General features: G+C 38.5%; 1 protein-coding gene across 2 annotated transcripts in view; it reads right to left on the bottom strand.

The window, feature by feature from the left end:
- Positions 1–5,661: 5,661 nt before the first annotated feature.
- Positions 5,662–24,934, bottom strand: part of dhtkd1 (dehydrogenase E1 and transketolase domain containing 1) — a 45,078-nt gene continuing 25,805 nt past the window's right edge. For both annotated transcript variants that reach the window (XM_038308916.1, XM_038308915.1), the window contains 3 exons: positions 24,379–24,545; positions 6,582–6,667; positions 5,662–6,498 (listed from right to left, as the gene is read on the bottom strand). In XM_038308916.1, the coding sequence (XP_038164844.1) occupies positions 6,397–6,498; positions 6,582–6,667; positions 24,379–24,545 (355 nt within the window). In that variant the 3' untranslated portion in view covers positions 5,662–6,396. The remainder of the gene's footprint in view (positions 6,499–6,581; positions 6,668–24,378; positions 24,546–24,934) is intronic.

Genomic DNA, 24,934 nt, shown 5'->3' with positions numbered 1-24,934 from the left:
CACCGGACAGAAAAGACACAACAAAAGCTATCCTATCCCTATCATACAGGAAATCTGACTCATAAAATTGAAAAAATAACCGACACTGAAATAGAAAAGACTTGAGCTTACTTGGATTACCGGAAAACCTCTCAGGCAGAGAAGGACCGGGTGACGAGAACGACGGGCTGTGTTCTGACCAGAAAGGAGGGTTATTATCTTGACTTGTAAGTGACGTCACTGCCGGTGACCTAGGAAACGGAAGTGGATTCGGGGCAGGACGAGCCGCTGGCGTGGTGTTAGCATTGTAGAAGTGGTTAGCGAATTTTAACTGTAACTCACGGAGGGTTTGTGCATGTTCATGAATCTGAGCGTCCCTTTTCTCAGTCCAACGACGGAGGTGATCTGCTGGGCTTTGGGTCTGGCCGCAGTGTTCTGTCATGATGGGTTACTATAGTTAAGCCCAAGATGCAGAACACATACACGGGAAACTGGGTTAAAAGTCCAAAAGAGTTTATTGTGGAACAAACATGGATATGAAACGGGAACTGGTTCAGGCAGGGGAGCAGGTTCACTGGAGACAGTACTGTGACTGGAGACTGAATGTTAGCAGAGTTCATGAAAGCTAAGCATCCAGCTTAATGCTTAGCATGGCTGCCTAGATCTGAGCTTCCAGCTCACTGCAGAGAACAACAGGGAATTAACACAAAGGATTCTTCTGGTTGAGCTTCCAGCTCACTGCAGGGAACAACAGGGGAAAATCTACATGGGAACCTCTAGGGAAACTCCACAAAGAAGTCGTCAGGTTTCATCCACGTAGGAATCTTCGGGTTGGCTCACCAGGGCAGATTAGCAGGTTAGACTTTCCAAGAGCTTCAGGCTTGAGACTGGTTTTCTGTGATGCAGCTCTCCCAGAGCTGCAGACCAGAGACAGGGTTCCAGAGAGCTTCACGAGGAGACAGGTGGTTAAGCTCATCCAGAGCTTCACGAGGAAACAGGAGGTTAAGCTCACCCAGAGCGTCACGAGGAGACAGGAGGTTAAGCTCATCCAGAGCTTCACAAAGAGACAGGATTCCTGTGAGGCACAGATAAAGGAGAGATTAGAATCTGATCTCAACCTAGAAACAACCAAGACTCAATCTATAACAGAAGGCTCAGGAAGCTAACCAATTAAGATCAACACTGCGGCGTGGAATCAAGGTCTGAAGTCAGCTTATATAGGAGAAGTCTTCTGATGAGAGGATTAGCAACAGGTGTGCAGGAAGGTTCCACCTCCAGAAGACCCACGGCGCACTCTGCTGGAGACAGAGGGTAGTCTCCAGATCCCCACAGTAACTCAACCCTAAGGGAAAAACACAGAGCAGAAGAGGATCCTCGGCACCCTCTGGAGGGCAAGCCTGAGGATCCTAACATCAACTGCACATCAGCCCATTACAGAAATAGAGGAAAATGTTTATTTTCACCCTGTAAGTGCAGCTTGTGTTGAAAAAGATAACATTCAAGTCATCCAAAGAATGCTAAAGATTATTTCTAAATTTAAGAACAATATCTGCTCTTATTATTATCAATATTTGTGGCTCACTTCATTTCCTGCGGAGGTGAAACATCCCAAACAAACTGAGTTTGTGAGATGTTCTGATCCCCGTGTATCAAATATCACAATATTGCTCACTCTTTTGCTGATTGCATGCATCTCATATTGTATTATAAGTATTTCAAGTATTTCATATATAAAAAATGAAAGCTATAGTAAAGAAAGCTAAGTGTTGAACCCATGTGTGTGTCTCTATTTTCTCCCTTAGTATCTAGTTTAATGTTCACTATTTTTACCTGCCCTGAACAGCGGATGCAAATTATCTGTTGTGCTAATTCTGGCATATTTACATTGATGTATTAAGCTGAAATGGTGATCAATTTGCATTATCCTAATTCAATAAATAAATGATTCAGGAACCAGAGGAAATATTTCACAAAAAAATAAAATCATTTGTTGCTCTAATTTGTGAATCATTAGGCTAAATGTTCACTTCCCTTCATTTTTCACTTTTATGCTGATGTATTTATGCAATGAAGCCAGCTGAAACCTTCAAAGGTGCTCGGCTTTTTTCCCCCTATGTGGAACAGCCATTTATGAAACTGCCAGACCTGTCTGAATTATTTAAACAAGGAGTATATGGCTGCAATTTCAAAAGTCTGAACCACGCTAAGAATATCCTGTACAGGGCAGAGCAGTTTATGCTCAGGGTGAACAATGTCACTAAAGTAGAACAGCAGGGGAGGCCGCTAAACGTTCATCCCACTTGATGATGAATCGTTGTTTCTGGAAAAATAACATTTTTAGGTTTTCAGTGATTTGACAGGATATTAATCCCCTCTGAACATTTTCCCTTTATCATGTTATGACTACTAGGAAAAGAAAAAGTCAAATTACAGATATTTTCTTTAAATACCTCACTCTCTACAGGTGATTCTATAAGGTATTTATTATGATGAAAATTTGATGCACCAAGAATGTGAAATTTGACCTTAAAGGCAACCAGTCGGTCCAAAATAAAATACCAAAAATTCAACATTATTTAACATTTACATCTCTCTATTATCATTTTTGTTTGGTTTGGTTTTGGTTTGCCGTGAAATTAAGAATGATAGCTCAAAAAGCAAGCCCAACCACATTTTGGGAATGCAGAGTCATAACTTGTACTTTATTTAAAATTAAATTTCAAAATCACATAAAAAAATTTTGGGTCAAATTATTGAGTACCAACAACAAAAATGACTTTGGTTTGTTCTTGCATATTTATCCAAGAAACGCTGAGGTATGCATGTCATTCATGATCTCTGGAGGACTGATTGTTCTGTAGTGTCTCAGTGGCAGAGGCAGCTAAAGAACTTATATACTTTACTGATGTAAAAGTACTAATACCTGGCTGAAGAAAGACTCTGGTAAAAATAGAATGATTTTTTTTTCTCCTTTACTTAAAAAGCACAAAAGAAAAAAAAATACACGTTACCAAAGTAAAATTAAGCTACTTTTTAGAACTCTATTCTTTAAAAAAAATTCTTATTTGCAAACAAAATTCTAATTTCTAAATTAACCTTTCAGACAGAATAATAATAGAGATTGAGTTTTACAGAAATCCTACGTTCAATTATTTTAGAGCTCTGCTGTCCAGAGCAATTAAGTCATAAAACAGCATTAGTAATGAAACTGGAAACATGATTCACATGTGAATCTAAAATCTAGTAAAGGGGGAACAAGACAAACTAGGAAAGTTTAGAAAGTAAAGACATCTGTGTTCAAATTTAGAGTAAAAGTAAAAAGTTGCCATGATGTCAACTTTTATATGCAAATAACATGCATATACTGGGGGGAAAAAGCTACTTAAGTAAAGTAACTAAGTATTTATACTCAGCTACTTGACATCTCTGCTCAGTGGCTGCGTTTCTGTACTTGACCACTTCGGTGGCTTCCTTCCAGGAAACTAGCTGTTAATACTGAATCCATGACTTGGTGCGAGCTGGATCTACAAAGTGGAAAAGTGCATTTACTGTTCAGTTCAGAGGCCCTCTTGTACCGTAGGAACTCAGCATTCAATCAACTAATTCACGCCACCCATGATGATTTTTTTTATTGTTAAACACTGTCTTTCTTTGACAACCTTTTGTGATTGCAGGACAGTGGGTTTAAGTCAAACCTTTAAAATATTAACTCTATTTTCCGGAGCACACTGACCCTGAGAAGGTAAAACTGCAGTGAATGCAGAATGTTTCATGCAACATATTTAGGTAAACAAAAAATGAAGAAAGACAAAGCAATGGCCCAAATCTTAAGAATAAGGAGTTATAAAACAGCTCCTGAGGCTATGCAGAGTGATGAAGATGTGCAAGAACCCAATGCAGAAGCACAACTAGAATTTAATGCAACAAGAGCTCCTACTTTATTTTAGGTTTTGTTTTTTTGTTTTTTCTTCATCAGCTCAGCACTGGTTTTAAACTTTATACTTCCCCAAAATAATTTGTTGCAAGTACATGCATTCAAAAATCCCTGAAAACAAACCAGCCCAACAGGTATGAATCTTCTTCCTTCCAATTAAATCCCTTCTGTTCTGAGGAAAACTCTCTTTTTGGCATTTGAAATTTTTTTTTAAAATCTCCATCAGGTAGGATGTGAAATTATTCTTTTTTAATGTCTTTTTAATTTTTTAATGAACATAAATCTACTCAGATGAGACTCAAAGGGAACATAGCTACATACAGTTGTACCCAAAACTATTCATACCCCTGGCAGGTTTATTTTTAGAATCAGAAGATTGTTAATCAGTTATAATAGCTTTATAAATGCACTGGAAAAACAATCTAGAATTAAGAAACTTTCTTAAATTAAGTGTATTTACCCTTAATTTGAGTAGGTAAATGAGCTAGTTTGCCAATGGAATGAGTATTTTTACTCTTAAAATAAGATAATTAGATAATATACACTTAAAATAAGACAAAGCAATTGTCTTTTCTTTTTTTAAGTGTAAATTGTCTTGTTTCATGGGCAAAATGTCTCTTTTACCTCCTCAATCCAAGAATAAACGCACATATTTGAAGAAAAAATTACTTATCTAGATTTAGATTTTTTCCAGTGTATCCATTACTGTAAAAATGTTCATAGCTGTATATTGGTTACTTTATTCTCAAGGTGCAGTTTTATATCGTTACAACACTTTTAACTCTTCAATATTATGTTATTCTTGTAGTCTAAGGTCTACATTTTTGTGACAGTTTTTTCTAGAATCTTTTTGCTGTGAATTTCCCCATTGTGGGACAATAAAAAATATCGTCATGTGGGGTTAGCAGAGGTCCTGCAGAGCAATTGTTAAAATTGCTTGCAAATTGTGGAGTTCTTCTTGATTCATGTTGAAGATTTTCTATCAGATATTAGTCCCAAATCAATCTTAACAGGTTAAATCTTTGTCATCAGTAATTAAAACTCAGTCTGATGTTAATAGATTGAAAATGTCGCCAATATCTCACAGTCACATGGTAAGGGAGGGGTCCTTATTTAGTCTCATCAATCTAGGGGATCCCAAACTGGAAAATTAGATTTTATTTTTTATTATAGGGGAGGCAGATTGTGATAGATCAGAGGACGGGAAAGATAAAGATGACTTCTAATATCAAAAACCTTTTTTTTTTTTATTTTTTTACTCGACTTTCAACCTTTAATAAAAAACCTTCCTTTAAAGCTGAAGTCTGTAAGTTTTTAAAAATCACTTTTTTGTCATATTGGCTAAAACTGTCCCTATGCCCAGACAGCAGTACATGTGATATGTAACCTGTGAAAAAAACTGCTTCAATTGGTCCCGCCTACTGCCTGTATTTCAATCTGGAAAGAATAATTCGGGACGAGACAAAACAACAAATCACAGCCAGAGGAGCGTCTGATGGAGTGTCAATCACAGCTCACACATGCTGAATCCCCCCCCCCACCCCTTCTGGTCGCATGCGGTAGCCGCGCAGATGCTGTGAGAGGGGTGGAGCTTGGAGGTGGGGCATGAGTGAAGCAGAGAGGGTGGGGGAGTGGCGTGAAACCTGTTTTTCTTCAAATTTTCAGTCGAAGTCTGCTCTCTCCTCAATGTTACAGACTGCAGCTTTAAAGTAAAATCTAAATTAATGTTTTAAAGAAACATGACCAGAAACCATGAAAATAGATTTATTTCAAAATATTTCTGCTGTATTTCCATTAGCAGTTCATAAAGTTAGTGTTTTTGTCTTAAATTACAGTGTTGGTGTAAACAGACATAAAATCATATCAGATCCTTCATTGTAAAAGATTTGCTGGATCATATGTAACATTTTCCACATTTAAAATTACAACTAAGATTTTTTTTTTTTGGCAATCTAATCAAAAAAATGCTTAATTTCCTCTTTAGTTATGTAAATGCTGCACTACTTCAAGTTTAATGCTCAACTATGACAACAGTACAAAGATATTGCCCTCCTGCAGCCTTTATGCATGAGATGACCGAAAGGTTTGGATTCCTGAAGCAGGGATCCCATTATTGTTCATTAATGCAATTACAATCACCAACTTTAAAAACAGCTGCATGTTCCTACTAACATCATGTAAATGTGATCACTAAGACCTTGATTCTAATGCATCTACCTTTAAACTGAAAACTGGCGCATCAGACAGGTGAATTCAAAGAAAAAATTAAGACAATGTTTTCAAAAAGCATAAACTCTAAAATAAACATGTTGAACTAGTTCAGAACATCAGAAATTATAAACCTTACTCTCGAAAACATTCCTCAATTTATTACTGACCCTGTAGATTCAGAACATTGTACCAAAGCCTCATGTCCGTTCTGCAGCAGACCTGAATATAGAGCAGCACTGCTTTACTTAAGTTTGTTTAAAAACTGTTGAGTCTCAGGAAAAGGTCGCTGTGAGGATGGCCTCCTGCTGCTGGTGATGAAGCGTCCCGATGCCGACGGCTGGGGCGGGGAGCGCTGGTCGACTCACTAACCGGAGCTGAAGACGACAGAGGAGGCGGTAAAAGACGGCATTTCAGAAAGAACAAAGCTTTACCCTAAAATCTGCTCCAAGCTCATTACCTTGCAGGCCAGCTGCTTCTTGAACCTGGGGGCCACAAAAGACCAGGGACCCATGTTTTCAGGTTCCTCCTGACTCCAAATAAAATCTAGGAGGAAAATAAAAAAAATAACATATTATACTTTGCTTTTAAAGTACTAATTTTCTTTTAAAATACTAATAAAGATGGCGCAGCGAGCAAAAAGCAGTGATCATCTGTCCGAACCGTCAATAAACTGAGTTTGCTATATAGTCCCTGCTGTATGTGGACACAGTAAGCTTATATGAGCTATGAGAACTGCGCATTTTAAACAGGTCCTGCATGAGGAGAAATTGGCTTGTGCATGCCCATGAATGCTCTTGCATGTGCATTTTTGTTAAATTGGAGAGGGCGAGTCTTTTAAAAAATCCTCCACGATACTTTTAAAAGAAAAAGTTAGCTTACAGTCACCTTGACAAATCACGGAGGAGGATCTTTGTGAGTGCAGCGTTATATTCTTTATGAGCAGAAAGCTTTCATACACTTTAAAGTTTCCACTGATATGCTGCCAGAAAACAGCTTTTCATAATTTGTGCTTTTTTTTTTTTTTTTTACACATTTAGTAGCTAAATACTTAACGAGAAACTGTTAAAAGCCTTTAAAAAAAAAACACACACACACAGTGGACCATTAACTTGCAAAAATATGCCTGCCCTTCAAACCTTTCTAAACTCTGATTTAAACTTCCATGAACTCCGTTTAAATCGAAATGAGTCTCCTTCCATTCACTTCCTAAATACACACCAACTTGTGTCGGTCCATAAGCCTAAAATCCAAAACTGAAATTATAACATTAATTGCATATTTGGGCGTTTTCGCAGCTGTTTACATCCTGTTACAGTAGTTTTCTGGGAAAACGCTAAACTCCTGAGATATAAATGATAAAAACCTGATCCAGCTGGAATAAACCAACCAATGCTGATTATTAAGATCATATCAATCAGTCTATCTGATCCATTATATGTTCCTTTTTCCTTCTCTTCTTCTCAGGTTTGAATCATAACAATGACCCAGTGATAAACAATACTCAAGTCTGAAATGAAACAAAGGCGACAAAAGTATGTTGATAATGGTCAGCAAATGGAGCTTTCAGATCTTGCTTCACATGTTCTGAGAGCATGTCCGCTAATGAATCGACAAATGCATGGATCAGCTGATGTAGATACAAGAAAAAACACACTAATAACGCCTCAAAATGTCGGCTACCTGATGTATGGGTTTATCTCTTCTTGTAATGTCACAGATGCTGCTATTCACTCATTCTAAGGCATTTTGTACTGACATTAGCTTCCACTGTGGTGTGAAAATTTTTAAACTCGGGCTGAAAGTCAAAAGAGCTTGTGAAGCATTTTTTCCCCCCAAATTTAAATCTACAAACCTACTGTCCATGTTTTTGCCTGCACAAAAATATAGAATGCATGCAATATCAAATGTAATCTTTGTGATAGAGATCCATAAAGTGACCAATGGTAGGGAGGTATAGAGTTCCCAAAATACCTTTGAAAAGGTTTGCCAGATTCTGCCATGTTTAATAAATCAGTTTTAGAAAGGGTGCACATTTTGAATTTAAAAATGGAAATTTTTGTGGTCTGAGAACTAAAACTAAAGCAAACAGTATATTTGATAAAGGAAGAATACACTTGGTTGAACCAAACACTCTGATTATCAGGTTTCGAGTGGCCTTTAAAATCCTTCTGCTACATTAAAGCAACAGTTTTTGCTGCATTCAACAGTTTAAAGATCATTAATGTGCAGCAGCATCTTTCTAAGGCACGGCCAAAACAGCTGAGATAAATGTTTAAAAGTTTTATCAATACAGTTTAGCTCTCAGGTGTTTTTATCTAATTTGTGCAGAGATAAATATGTTTTCACATTTCATGAAATTTGGCTGAATTGTCAATAGAAAAATAAATGAAAAGGATAAACTTCTAAAGACAAACAGCTTCTTTTATACGACTGCTTCTTTATATCCAAACTAAAAGCTGAATGGGACAATTTCTCTTTGCTAAGGTAGCAAAAAAACAGGTTTTTAACTAAAACAATTCTCCACCGATACAAAACGAAAAGCTGTTTTGTTTTATTTCAACAGCATGACCTTACATCTTTAATCTTTAATATTAACAGAGTGTTTTTGCATTTTAAAGAGAAAACACTTTCTGAGATGAACCCTGAACATCTATTCATCTTTAGCAAAACACACGTCACATTGGTGATGTTTTCTGCTGTTTGTTTTAAACCTTTCTGCTCCACCACCTGAAACAGGAAAATTCAAGTGAACAGAACAAAACTGATGATCCATCTATGGAATATGAGAAAATAATTAGTAGGAAGGTCCAGGTGTTATCCCAGGAACAGGGATTGTTATATAGATCCCCGATATGCGTTTTTAGTGCTCTGCTTAGCGTAGCAGCCTAACTAAACCACTGATCGCTGTAGATGGTCGGCCGGCTTTCATTTTATCAGCCAGTAACCAATATATCTGTTCATTTTAACAATTCACAGCATATTTGTTTGTTCCCAGCCTATAAAACAGGATTATAAGTGGGTCACGTCAGTCTGTTTATATTTTAGAGTTCAGGTTTTTACTACCATCCTTGTGCTTCCCACTTTCCCAGTTAGGGGATTCCTGCTTGATTTGTCCTCTTTGTCATCCTGCGATTGACTTGCAACCTGTCAGCGATGAACCCTGACATTTTTATCTGCAGTGACAGCAAACATTATCTAAAGAGACTGGAAACCAAAGCTAATTAATCCCAACACCCAAAAAACTAATCGAAAAATAATTACAAGCATAAGGATTTTCCTTTAGAGCAAAACTGGGGGAGAAATAGCTAAATCTGCGGTTTTAATTTGTATCAATATCAAAATTAAAGAGCATTTAATCACTGCAAAGGAACTGGATATGATCTAAATCGGAGGTCTTCATTAGGGGGTCCGCGACCCCTAGGGGGTCCAAGGAGGTACTGCATGGGGGTTGCGAAAGTTTTGGTTGATTAGACTTTTTTTTTTTTTTTTTTTTTTATATTCCCCCCAGCAATTTTTCCCACTAATTGAAATGTCTTTAAATCGACATCAGCATGAATTCAACACACTGTAGTAAACAGATAAATGCAGGCAGAAGATCTCTTTCAGTCATCAATGCACATATTCACCGACACACAGGAGCTCTTTCAAGCTGGGCACCGTTTCATTCACAACACCTGTCCCATCGACCAGGAATCAGAAATACTTTAATAATCCCAGGGAGAAATTACTTTAGTTACATCACCCCATATGTAATAGAGTGACTATAGGACCAGTTTGATAGAACACAATTTCATACAATATATATAATTAGGGGTCCCGCTCCATCTCGCCATCAGTTCGGGGGTCCTTGGCCTGGAAAACGTTGAAGACCCCTGATCTAAATGTTAAAATAACGAGATTGTAATCCCCCCTACTTCTAACTTGCCTAAAGGAATGAAGCGGGCTATAGCATTTACCACGCTTCTAGCTCGTAGGTTGATCTTACTTAACTGGAAAGATTCTCAACCCCCTTCACATGCCCGCTGGATTCGAGAGGTGCTTTACAACCTCAAAGTAGAGAAATTGAGGTTTTCTCTTAGAGGCTCCATCAAGTTATTTCAGGCTACATGGGACCCTTTTCTTAGATATTTTGACTCTTAGAATCTTCTTGACCCTGAGGATACTTGAATGTCTAACATGATCTCTACTTATCTATCTACATTTACATTCATGTCTACCCTTTTTGATTTTTTTTTCATTATTCATTTGTTTATTTGTTTATTTATTTTTTGGCCTGCGGGTGGGGTGGGCGGTCAGGGTGGATTGGGGGTTGACAGAACTGTGACATTGAGATTGTTTTGACACTTTGAATTTGTCCCAACAATGTCTGTCTTATGTTCAAAATGCTCAATAAACAAAGTAAAAAAAAAAAAAATAAAATAAAATAAGATTGTAAATGCAGCCAATTGAACCAGTGCTTCTCTCCGTTTTCATGGAAATACAAAATATTCTCAGACATGAGTAAGGATTGCAATTCTTTTTGGCCATTTGAGCAACACTTCACTACAGTACACTCCGTCTACAAAATGACCATAAAGTCTGTCTAAGTCAGAGTAAGACTCCAGGTCAGATTCCAGGTTCCCTCTACATTATTTCCAAGTCAAAATTGCAGGTTTTCCAAAGTCCTTTATCTTTTTCATTGAAATATTTTTACTTGTACTTTTTCACTCAGCCTTTAAAAATGAATCTTGAAAATATAAAGAGAGACCGGAAGGACAAACAAAAGTAAGGACATGAAAAAAGGAAGGAAGGACACCGATTAGAAGAAAGAAAATATGGGGGAGGAAGGAGGGAAAGAAATAATGAAGAACGGGTAAAGAAGAGAGAAGGAAGATGAAAGTAATAAAGTTAGAAAATGGAACAGTGTATAGAGTATGGAAATGTTATCCATACCTGGAAAACCCTAGAAACAAGTTTTGTGTTTTTCCAGAAACCCTAAACAAATAAAGGCACTACATTAGTAGCAGGCAGAGAAAAGGAACCGATCATCTCAGTTTTTTCCTTCCTGCTGTGATGGATTGAAAGGTGTGCCACAGATGTGGCGTGGGCGCAGCAGAGGATCCACAACCTGACGGCAGCTTCTTGAGTCAGAGCTGCAGCTCGGCAGCAGACGTGAGGTGAGAAAGGAAACTGGAAGGTTTGCTGATGTAAGAACATGTAATGCTCTGAATGGATCTAAACATTTAGCTGGAGGAAAAAAAAATCCCCACTGAACCCCAAATATCACTGACATTATGAAGCACTATGCATTTATATTCCCACAGGTGTTCATGGAGGGTTCATACAGAAAAAAAACATTTGGATCTAAGAAGCCAGCTTTGTTAGCTTCACCCTTTCAACTGATTCTGACAGAATTTAACCAAATTCAACTCATAAAATGAAATATGATGTTTGAGACAGAACATTTGAACTAGAATTGAACTGGGTGTCTTGTGCTTTTATGGGAAATGCCCCGAAATTACAGTTTGTCACCTTTCAAACCGAATTTTTCGACCCTTCAGTATGAAACGGCTCGTTTTAGTCAGAATCAAAGTGACAAATAGTAATTTTCCCTTCTCATATTTTAGCTGGAAGTAAAACACCTTTCTTTCAGCTTAACCATAAGATGAAACAAATGTTTTAACTAGGGATGCACCATCTATATCATCTCTGTATTGACAGAATTTGGACATTTTTAAAATATATTCTCGTCGGACCACAAATTAAAGAGCCTATAGCATGCAAAATCTACTTTTTTTTATAGCTTTTAACTACATTTTAATGCTATTCCTTCTTTATGTTGGGAGCTGGAGAAGTTCCACCTTTCTCCAGCAGAGTCCGCCGTGGATCCTCTGAGGGACCCTCCTGCACAGCTGCAGCTCGTCTAGATCATCAGAGGATCCACTACTTAAGCTGTCTTCAGACCTTGCCTCAACGCCGCAGTGTTGTTCCAGTTGGTCAGCGCTTAAGCCTAGATCCTCAGAGTAAATCTATGACTTTTGAATCCAGCTTGGATTCTAACCCCTGTGTCTGTTTTCCAGGAAACCTGTGCCTCCTCTGTGAAAGCTCTGGAAGAGCTAGCCTGCCGAGCCGACCCTCTGAGCCAAACCTGAAGATTCACAGAGAACCTCCAAGCAGCTCTGGACTTGAGCTGGGTAACCCAAAGCCAAGGTCTGTTCTAAATAGGCGTGAGACGCTGAAGCAGCTACGGACTCTGCTGATGAACTCTTCTCCAGAACCAACAGTGACTCTCCCAAAACTAACCTCAAGAACCCTCAAGGTACAATCAGTAGACTTCTGGAAATCAAACCTCTGTTGGCAACGCTAAATGAACTGTCTCTCACGCAGACTCCGGTGAACCAGAATCCAGGCCCCGAACCTGAACCAGAATATTCAGTGTGTTTGTGCAAAATAAAACTGTTAAACTTTCATCCTTGTGTCCGTCAGTGGTGTTCTGCATTTTTGGGTCGCTTTCAGTGAACCCATCATGACACTTTAAAAGAAGAACCCACCTTTACTTTGCACATGTGAGGTTCTAGTAGAATCAATTTTGCAGTGACAGCATCTGCTTTATTTTTTTTAGCTAATGTCTAAAATGTTAAAATATGGCTGCAAGATCTCACACTTTGTAGAAGTCTAGCAAAGAAGAGCTTAACTAAAGAGGCAAATGCAGTAAAGGCAAGGGCAACTCCCCCTTTTCAGAGACATAGGCCAGTATCAGGCAGAGGTCTCAAGTAACAAATACTTTGTTACTGTACTTTCGTATTCTTTTTAGGTATCTATACTTTACTCCATTATTTTTCTACCTACTTCTGACTTCTACTCATTACATTTTCACACAAGTATCTGTACTTTCTATTCCTTACATTTTTAAAACAAACGTTACTTGTTACTCTTGGCTTTGGTTTAATGTTTATAAATATTTATTTCCCGTCATGTGCGCCATCCAATGCAGATCATTGGCTCCATCCACATCTTGTGAAAACTAGTGTGATTGGATGAGTTATAGAACGCAAACACTCATTGGTTAGCTAAAGGAAATCACCAGAAGCAAGCAGGTGTTCTTCAAACTGCAAACGTGAATTGTCTATGCCATGCTACAATGATGGATTCAGAAAAAGATGTTGAAATGTCTGAAAGGTCGGACACAGGCGTGAGCGTATCGGGAGATGGAGACCAACCAGACCTCCCTCATCCTTGGCCCTATCGCAAAGAATTTTTAGAAATAGTTGAAAATTTGAGCTTTCAATTCATACAGTGGCATCTGGCTGTTTTTTTTAAAAGGTTACTTATACTTTTATACTTTAAGTAGTTTTTGGAGCACATACTTTTTCACTTTTACTTGAGTAAAGAGGTCAAGTTGATTTGTTTTTAAACTGCAGTTTGTTTTTAAACTGCAGTATCTATACTTCTACTTAAGTAACAATTGTGTGTACTTTAGTCACCACTGGTATCAGGTACTGCAGGCCATAGATATCCATAATAAAGGCTAGATGTCTTACGGCGGAGTCTCAAACGGCATCACCGGCGGCCATCTTACCTCAGGCAGGCTTTCTGTTGTGCTCTGTGGTACCTAATGTAAGGTGAGTGATCAGCACGAACACAAATACTCTTACCTCACTGAATTCTTGACGGATTTACAAACAGTTTGGTTTCTTACAAACATTATGAACGTGGCTATTATTCTTGATGCTTGAACATGTCGAAATTGCAGATTTTCTTGTCGAAAAATGACTTAATCGCGCAGCATAGTTGTGCATCACGGCTACTTGCGCAAGTTATCAAGGCTGAGATTATTAGTCAATTATATAGGTTTTACTGACACCAATAACGATTGTATGACAATTAATCTTTGGTGTAAATTACAATCTTTGTGGATGTGGTTGTAGTTATTAGTTGGCTAATAACAATAATCTGAGTGTTGTTGTATTTTCATTATTAGCCTAACGTTAGCTGGCTAATAACAAGAAGCTACGAAGTGAGACCTAACGTTAGTAAGTTAGCAGCTAACGTTACAGTTTAGCTAGCTGCTAACGTTAACCAGCAACTTTACATCAGTGGAAGAGGCAGAATTTAACATGATTTCCAATCGATTTGGTCTGTCAACACATCATACATTAAGTTACAGGAATTTGCTGAGTTTATTAAAAGGAAGATGCCAGACTTTTGCTATGACATAATAGTAGTACAAGACTGTTGTTGACTCAAAGCTTTTATAAGCTTGTATTAGTTTCATTTGGACAACTTAAAGGTGGTGTTGTGCCAAACATTTTCAACTTTCCAGCTCATCTTCAAAGGGCATGTGTATCATTGAAATTTAATCACATATTGATATACCAATCTTATACACCGTGAATTGTTGTTGGTCACTTTTGTTTTTGTTTCTGCAGGTTATATAATGTGTAAGCAGGAGGAGAAGATCGTCCATCCCCGTTTGCTGACATTCCTGCGCTAGTACATGACCACAGCTACCTTCCTGTCCGCTTTGATGGCCTTGTGGACAACGCTCTCTTGTACATTACACAGAAGCTCAATAAAACCTTCCTTTTAAAAGGGCATTAGCCAAGCTATGTTTTTTGGGTCATTTTTTAAATCTCTGTCTTCCATGTGTATACCATCACAGTAGTGTAGGTGGGGATTTCAACATGCTACATCTATTTATACTTGTGAAGGGGACTATTGTACCAATTTTAATAGCAAGTAAATGTCACTTTTATAATGGTTTAAAAATAGGAACTTTTGTGTAATTACCCCTGATATATAATCCGAATAGTCTACATGAAACTTCAAAGTGTTACCTTTAATTTGAAACCTGGATTATGCTTCTACACCAAGAGGTTGCCACACAATAAGCCTTTTTTGTCAGTATTTCATATTTTATTATAACAATAATATTCATATTATAAAAGTATGTATGTAAATATAAATAAATTAGGACTGTGAAATAATTAATCACACCCAAATAAAAGTGTTTATTTATTTATATATATATATATATATATATATATATATATATATATATATATATATATATATATATATATATATACATACATATTAAAATATATATATATATATATATATATATAAATATGTATATATACATATTTATATATATATACACATATTTATATATATATATAGATATCTATAGATATATCTATATATCATGTTGCCATTCAGTACACTGAGTTTTAATAGCATATATTGATTTAACATAAATACCTTGTGCATGTGTATATTTATTGCACCTGTATGTTCTATTCAATGTTCTTTTCATATGAAATTCCATGGTTATAATTATTCATAAGTGTGCAGTATCATAACTACATGTCTGACTTTTGTTTAACAAACCAAACAGTTTGAGAATTGTTAGACAATTGAGGAAGTTATGGTTATTTAAGTACATGCGCCTTTAAAACACAATGTTACGAATGAGCGAGCTGCCTGTAGCAAGATGACCGCCACGTGCGGACGTCGACCCCCATTGGCCAGCAGCGCGGACGAGACATCTAGCATTTATTATGGATATCTATGCTGCAGGCTAACAAAGATCTCAATGATTCCCCATTACTAAAGGGGCGGACCTGTTTTTCTGGTTCAATCGGCATGTTTTCTAAGCCAAAGCAAGGCTTTATTTGGGCTAATCTATAAAGCTTGGAACTCAATACTAAATCTGACATTCTGAACTGAAAAAGCTTCTTGGATGGGAAGCGAAACGTCTTCAAACTTGGAAAACATAGTCCAGTGGATTGCTTTTTTTTTTTTAACTTTTTTAACTTATGAGAACGACTATGACCTGGATGACTGAGAATCTTCACCAGTAACCATTAGTGCAACAGGCCCAGACAACATCCCCGGACGGGTGCTGAAGGACTGTGCCGAGGAATTAAAGCATGTTTTCACCAACATCTTCAACACCTCACTACAACAAGCCATCATCCCCTCCTGCTTCAAAGCCGCCACCATTATACCGGTGCCAAAGAAGCCATCTCCATCCTGCTTCAACGACTACCGTCCCGTAGCACTGACACCCATCATCATGAAGTGCTTCGAACGGCTGGTCATGACACATATCAAATCCATCCTCCCCCCCACCCTGGACCCCTTTCAATTCGCATACAGACCCCGGCGCTCCACAGAGGACGCCATCAACTCAGCTTTGCACCCAGCCATCACTCACCTGGAGAAAAAAGACTCTTATGTGAGAATGCTGTTCATCGACTTCAGCTCAGCATTCAATACAATTATACCCCAACAGCTGATATGCAAACTGGACAAACTGGGCCTCAGCACCTCCCTCTGTAACTGGCTGCTGGACTTCCTGTGCCAGAGACCGCAAGTTGTGCGCGTCGGTAACAACACCTCGGACACTATCACGCTGAGCACAGGAGCTCCACAAGGGTGCGTGCTAAGCTCCCTGCTCTTCACCCTACTCACACACGACTGCAAAACAACCCACAGCACTAACCACCTGGTGAAGTTTGCAGACGACACAACCCTGGTGGGACTCATCTCCAACGGTGACGAGACACACTACAGGACAGAGGTGGACCACCTAGCCAAGTGGTGCAGTGACAACAACCTCCTACTGAATGTCAGCAAGACAAAGGAGATTGTTGTCAACTTCCAGAAAGGTCCCCGCCGACTCCTGCCACTGACCATCGATGGCGCTGCTGTGGAGAGGGTGAGCAGCACTAAATTCCTAGGAGTGCACATCAGCGACGACCTCTCCTGGACCACCAACACTGCATCACTGGTCAAGAAAGCCCAACAACGCCTCTACTTCCTGCGAAAGCTGAAATAGACCAGTGCCCCACCAGCCATCATGACCTCCTTCTACAGAGGAGCCATTGAAAGCATCATCACCAGCTGTATCACTGTATGGGGCGGGAGCTGCACTGACTACAACAGGAAAGCCCTGCAACGTACAGGTGCTGGTCATAAAATTAGAATATCATGAAAAAGTAGATTGATTTCAGTAATTCCATTTAAAAAGTGAAACTTGTATATTATATTCATACATTACATACAAACTCATATATTTCAGATGTTTATTTTGTTTAATTTTGATGATTACAAATGACAACAAATGAAAATCTCAAATTCATCATATCAGAAAATTAGAATATTGTGAAAAGGTTCAAAATTGATGGCCCCTGGTGCCACACTCTAATCAGCTAATTAACTCAAACCACCTGCAAAAGCCTTTAAATGGTCTTTCAGTCTAGTTCTATAGGCTACACAATCATGGGGAAGACTGCTGACTTGACAGTTGTCCAAAAGACGACCATCGACACCTTGCACAAGGAGGGCAAGACACAAAAGGTCATCGCTAAAGAGGCTGGCTGTTCACAGAGCTCAGTGTCCAAGCACATTAATAGAGAGGCGAAGGGAAGGAATAGATGTGGTCGAAAAAAGTGTACAAGCAAGAGAGATAACCGCACCCTGGAGAGGATTGTGAAACAAAACCCCTTCAAAAATGTGGGGGAGATTCACAAAGAGTGGACTGCAGCTGGAGTGAGTGCTTCAAGAACCACCACACACAGACGTATGAAAGACATGGGTTTCTGCTGTCACATTCCTTGTGTCAAGCCACTCTTGAACCACAGACAGCGTCAGAAGCGTCTTGCCTGGGCTAAAGAGAAACAGGACTGGACTGCTGGTGAGTGGTCCAAAGTCATGTTCTCTGATGAAAGTAAATTTTGCATTTCCTTTGGAAATCAAGGTCCCAGAGTCTGGAGGAAAAGAAGAGAGGCACTTCATCCACGTTGCTTGAAGTCCAGTGTAAAGTTTCCACAGTCAGTGATGGTTTGGGGTGCCATGTCATCTGCTGGTGTTGGTCCATTGTGTTTTCTGAGGTCCAGGGTCAACGCAGCCACATACCAGGAAGTTTTAGAGCACTTCATGCTTCCTGCAGCTGACCAACTTTTTGGAGATGCAGATTTCATTTTCCAACAGGACTTGGCACCTGCACACAGTGCCAAAGCTACCAGTACCTGGTTGAAGGACCATGATATCCCTGTTCTTAATTGGCCAGCAAACTCTCCTGACCTTAACCCCATAGAAAATCTATGGGGTATTGTGAAGAAGAAGATGCAATACACCAGACCCAACAATTCAGAAGAGCTAAAAGCCACTATTAGAGCAACCTGGGCTATCATAACACCTGAGCAGTGCCACAGACTGATCGACTCCATGCCACGCCGCATTGCTGCAGTAATACAGGCCAAAGGAGGCCCAACTAAATACTGAGTGCTGTACATGCTCATACTTTTCATGTTCATACTTTTCAGTTGGCCAACATTTCTATAAATCCTTTGTTTTTATTGGTCTTCAGTAATATTCTAATTTTCTGATATGATGAATTTGAGATTTTCATTTGTTGTCATTTGTAATCATCAAAATTAAACAAAATAAACATCTGAAATATATGAGTTTGTATGTAATGTATGAATATAATATACAAGTTTCACTTTTTAAATGGAATTACTGAAATCAATCTACTTTTTCATGATATTCTAATTTTATGACCAGCACCTGTATAGTGAACACAGCTGGGAGGATCATCAAGGCACCTCTCCCCTCCCTGCAAGACATCTACTCCAGCCGCCTCACCCGCAAAACCCTCACAATTTTGAAGGATGACACCCACCCAGCACACAACCTGATCCGTCTCCTGCCCTCCGGAAAGAGGTACAGAAGCCTACGGTCCAGAACCACCCGGCTGGCGAACACCTTCATCCACCAGGCCATCAGAATGCTCAACTCCCTCCACCCCCTCCCCACACGGTCTGCTCAGCCACCAGGCAGACAGGAAGCTAAGACTGCCCCTCTCTCTCTCTCTCTCACACACACCCACACACACATACACTGTACCAGAGACTGCACCTTACCTGCACTACCTCAGCCTGGAACAAACTATTGCTGCTGTTTTTATTGCTTTTTATTGTAATGTTTATACTTCATACTTATATTTATCTTACCACTCTTACCTGTCATGTCCCGCATTTTATGTCAGTTTTTAAATGTAAGTCTTGTATATTCTTGTATATTTGTATATTGCAGAGAGTAAACGTAATTTCATTTCCCTTGTATGTCTTGTACATATGTAGAAAATGACAATAAAAGCTAACTTGACTAGTTATATGCATCTAGTTGACTGTATTAGGAGGAGGTGGCTGGTCACATGACACAGATATGGATGCAGGATTGTGTTAAACTAAACCAGACAAGTAATGTAGTGAGTTTTTAATGTTGACCAAAGGGTAGGGAAATGTATAAAGCTGGTAAATATCTGTTAGATATATATATCAGTCCAAATGTTTGAGCCCAGTGGGAGCTAAATAGGTCAGTAAACATAATCTATGGCATTAGCAGTAATCTTTTTTGATTAAACAATATTATTTTCAACAACAATACCTCCTGGTTGCACTCTGCAGATCTCCTATACGTGTGCCTGAGACATCGGCCGGGTTAGTCCAGTCATTAGGCGTCGTCCAAGCTTTACTTCATGCATTCATTGAGGATAAAACAACCTGGATTCTGGATTGACCGATGGGGTCAAAGCTCTGTGAGCATTTCAAGCTAAGAGACAATAAATAAAAGGTTTGGAAACGCTGTGAGATTTACTGGTGAGACTAGGAAGCACGAGGCGCTGCTCGAGCATCAGATGCTGCTAATGAGGTGACAGAAGATGAAACCTGAACCAACGATCGATTGATTAACGCCCTGCCTGCATGTTTAAGTGTCGGTTTAACCAGCCAACCAGATCAAATATCCACCTGCCTGGTGCAGTTTTAGAACCTGCTTTTATTAAACTACATGCAAGCATTACAAACTTCTCCTAAATCACAGAGTTAATTAATAAAATATTTATTCATATTACACTGAGACAATACTGAGATTACTATATTACATTTTTTATCAGGTTTTTAAGGAAACTGATTGAGTTCCCCGAAAATAATTTTGTTTCCAGTTAAACCTCTACGCATAATTTACAAGATAATTAATTGCGAGTCTAAGATCAACACATAATAATCTTGTATGGTTTATATTTAAAAGCGTTTTACTGTTATTTCTGTAAGATCTTTGTTTTCTGTTTATGTAAATGAAAAAATTAACCCTTAGCTGACCAGAAAGAAATTATAATTTACCTGAATAAAGCAGCTTTTGATTTTTGGAAGGATCATTTCTCATTTAAAATAATCTAACTAAGAAATCTTTTTATGCTTTTCAGTGTTTTTTTGTTTCAAAGATTATTTTTACTTAAAAGCTTTTAGAGGATATTCATGGTGTATTGTAGGCATCTACAGGCATCTACAGCAAACATACAGATATGTAGTCCCACTGACAAACCGTACACGGATGACTTTTAATTTTTCAAGATCAAAAATAAGGAAAACAAAAGAAACAATAAAAAAAATTACACAAATAGCTCCTGTCCCGACCCCCCCCACCCTTGTATGGTTCACAATATCTTTTCTTCTACACTTGTGCCTCGTTTTAGTTAAAAGGTTCTGGATCATGTTTTTCTTTTAATCCTTATAAAGTCACAAATAGGCAGATTTATGATTAAATTATGTATTTAGCTCTACATAGTAAGGCTGTCCCAATATAAACTCTCTTTTATTACTGATATGATACTGATGCTGTAGCTTCAGGTATCGACTGATAGCGATATTAACCTGATACGATGTCAGTATGACTCGTTCATATTTATTTTCTAGTGTTGCACATTAGAGAAGGCTTAATCAGGTGATATTACTAAAAGAATAATACAGGTGCTGGTCATAAAATTAGAATATCATGAAAAAGTAGATTGATTTCAGTAATTCCATTTAAAAAGTGAAACTTGTATATTATATTCATACATTACATACAAACTCATATATTTCAGATGTTTATTTTGTTTAATTTTGATGATTACAAATGACAACAAATGAAAATCTCAAATTCATCATATCAGAAAATTAGAATATTACTGAAGACCAATAAAAACAAAGGATTTATAGAAATGTTGGCCAACTGAAAAGTATGAACATGAAAAGTATGAGCATGTACAGCACTCAGTATTTAGTTGGGCCTCCTTTGGCCTGTATTACTGCAGCAATGCGGCGTGGCATGGAGTCGATCAGTCTGTGGCACTGCTCAGGTGTTATGATAGCCCAGGTTGCTCTAATAGTGGCTTTTAGCTCTTCTGAATTGTTGGGTCTGGTGTATTGCATCTTCTTCTTCACAATACCCCATAGATTTTCTATGGGGTTAAGGTCAGGAGAGTTTGCTGGCCAATTAAGAACAGGGATACCATGGTCCTTCAACCAGGTACTGGTAGCTTTGGCACTGTGTGCAGGTGCCAAGTCCTGTTGGAAAATGAAATCTGCATCTCCAAAAAGTTGGTCAGCTGCAGGAAGCATGAAGTGCTCTAAAACTTTCTGGTATGTGGCTGCGTTGACCCTGGACCTCAGAAAACACAATGGACCAACACCAGCAGATGACATGGCACCCCAAACCATCACTGACTGTGGAAACTTTACACTGGACTTCAAGCAACGTGGATGAAGTGCCTCTCTTCTTTTCCTCCAGACTCTGGGACCTTGATTTCCAAAGGAAATGCAAAATTTACTTTCATCAGAGAACATGACTTTGGACCACTCACCAGCAGTCCAGTCCTGTTTCTCTTTAGCCCAGGCAAGACGCTTCTGACGCTGTCTGTGGTTCAAGAGTGGCTTGACACAAGGAATGCGACAGCAGAAACCCATGTCTTTCATACGTCTGTGTGTGGTGGTTCTTGAAGCACTCACTCCAGCTGCAGTCCACTCTTTGTGAATCTCCCCCACATTTTTGAAGGGGTTTTGTTTCACAATCCTCTCCAGGGTGCGGTTATCTCTCTTGCTTGTACACTTTTTTCGACCACATCTTTTCCTTCCCTTCGCCTCTCTATTAATGTGCTTGGACACTGAGCTCTGTGAACAGCCAGCCTCTTTAGCGATGACCTTTTGTGTCTTGCCCTCCTTGTGCAAGGTGTCGATGGTCGTCTTTTGGACAACTGTCAAGTCAGCAGTCTTCCCCATGATTGTGTAGCCTATAGAACTAGACTGAAAGACCATTTAAAGGCTTTTGCAGGTGGTTTGAGTTAATTAGCTGATTAGAGTGTGGCACCAGGGGCCATCAATTTTGAACCTTTTCACAATATTCTAATTTTCTGATATGATGAATTTGAGATTTTCATTTGTTGTCATTTGTAATCATCAAAATTAAACAAAATAAACATCTGAAATATATGAGTTTGTATGTAATGTATGAATATAATATACAAGTTTCACTTTTTAAATGGAATTACTGAAATCAATCTACTTTTTCATGATATTCTAATTTTATGACCAGCACCTGTATGTATGAGAACAACTGACCCATTTATTATTAATCAAAGGTTGGAGAAACATAAAAAAAAAAAAGTGTGTGGGGGGGGGGGGATTCTAGATGCAGAGCAATATCTTCCAGATACTAATTTTTGAACATCAGTAACAGACCTAGACATTACAGAGCAGATTAGGAGCTAGAAGCGCCACTTCATCTTTACTTTGATCTAAAATCATCGCCCTCAGCCTCATATCACCAGCACCTAATGGGGGAAAGTGTGCGTTTGTTTACAGCGCTGTCTTTCCTTTGACAATGACCATTTAACCTCCTTATGCTACTTTGCATCTTTATCTTTGAGGTTTTCCTGTCAGAGGCGATCAAATGCTGCTGCAGCAACAATATCAGCAGTATTAGCATTAGCAGCAGCACAAATTAGGATATTGGAGTAATGTCATCTCTGCAGTAAATGCATGCCAACTACTGAATTGATGCTAGACACATAATAAAGAACTGCTACAAACAGTAAAGGTAGGGAAGCTAAGCTACTAGTAGCTATTAGTATCAGCAGTATACAAAGTTCAAATGTGACGTCACATATCCAGATCCACTTTCTGGCTAACCTCCATGTCTGTAGGAAGAAACTGTAGAAATCGCCGAGTAAGTTTCACTACAGACGAGTGTTTACCCTATTCTTATTTTTTCACAAAGCTTGCAGTGGTTATTTCCAGTTGGATGAAGGATGCTCCAACCATGCAAATGGTTCTGCAAAGCACAATTGCCTTTACATCATAAAAAGATGAAAATAGGAAGAACAGTTAAAGGCTGACACTGTTCCACAGAGAAAGAAACGTCAGTTTGTGGATGTATTGTTCTAATGCACACAGGTCAAGAATATAAATAAACTTTCTTTTTAGTTTTTTTCTGGACGTTACAATGATTGGTTGTCTATCACTGTGCTTGCATACCAAGATGGTGTGTGCAACACTTCTATGTAAGCATGTAGGAACTTTGTACTAGCATTAGCAGCAGTTGTGTTAAAGTGCTGCAGCTACTGAGAGCTGCACACATCAAAAACGTGAAAGAATAGACCTGACACCTTTGCTCTAGTTAGTTAGTTTAGAATATATAGTGAATGGCCGCTTTTAGTCAAATAACAATAAACTGAACCAAACCAGACTTTCTAAATGTAGTTAAAAACAACTTACTGGGAATTAAAACTAAATCACATTATAAGACACTGAACAACATTTAGCAAAAGGTTTGGCTGTTATGGATTTTTTTTGCTTTTCACTTCCCTAAAACGGATAAAGCCACCGTCTCAAAGAGGAAGCCGTGCCTTGTAGAGCATCAGCTCCACTGGTGCTGGAATTAAAAATCTCTCTTTGAAAAGGCCGCACAGGAATTTAAAAAAATGAACACATTTTATTACCTTTAATCACTTTAATTCATCTATGAAATATTCAGTAAATGAAAACAGTGATCTCCCTTGTTAAGGCATTGCAGCACGTTTTACTGTTGCAAAGGGAAATTCCTCAAAAACAAAACAAAAGGAAACCTGCGTTTCCTTTTGTTTTGTTTTTGAACAGAACCTGCGTGTTTTCAAAGAGGAACCCTGCACACAAAGAGACATTAGAAAACTGGCCGCTGGTGTGCAACATCCTCCTGTGAACAGGAAGGTCTGCAAGGCTAAAAAACACAGAATTGCAACTAAATTATGTTTATTTTAATGTGTGACAGAAGGCTTTAGGGGGTAATTTTTACCTGAAAAAAAGCTCTATATAAATGATATTCTAAACTAAGAGTTTCTTAATGATAAGTGATGGTCTGTGTGTGTGTGTCAGCTTGCAGTGATGTGTTCGAGGGGTTCTTACTACCTTTGGCTTTAGGATACTTTCTGAGCTCCTGCTGCAGAGCCTCAAGAGGAAACGGACACAGCTCCTCCACACGGATGAGCGCCGTGTTCTGGTTGGCCGCTGAAGCCTCTCTCTGTTTCAGCAGAGCGTAGTAATGCTTCCCGGAGCACAGCACCACCTTCTGGACGCTGGGTGGGATGAGAATCAATGGGAAGAGATTTTTTTAACTACTTATGGTTAATACAATAAAGATCACAAATGAAGAGCGGAGAAAAGTGACAGCTGTTGGAAAATATTTTGTGTTTTTATGGTGAGTTTAGCTTCATTCATAAGTTTCAAGTTTGTCAGTAAAATGTTGACATTAATATATCAGTTATTTATTTTGTAAAAGTTGTGGCAAGGTTCATTACCTTAAGCATGTATGAATACATGCTTAAGGTAATGAACCTTGCCTTCTTTTTAAAGCAATTTAGATTGTTTTATACATAAAAGTTTTTTTTTCCCCAAAGCAAAGCAGTTTATGAAACCTCGCGTAAAAACCGACCAGAAATAATCCCCAATATATCCAATATAAATA

Source organism: Cyprinodon tularosa, unplaced genomic scaffold (genome assembly GCF_016077235.1).
Source record: "Cyprinodon tularosa strain WSP-4 unplaced genomic scaffold, ASM1607723v1 ctg65, whole genome shotgun sequence".
NCBI classification, from domain to species: Eukaryota; Metazoa; Chordata; class Actinopteri; order Cyprinodontiformes; family Cyprinodontidae; genus Cyprinodon; species Cyprinodon tularosa.
Note: the sequence above shows the minus strand (reverse complement) of the source record. Positions and strands in the feature narration are given on the sequence as shown.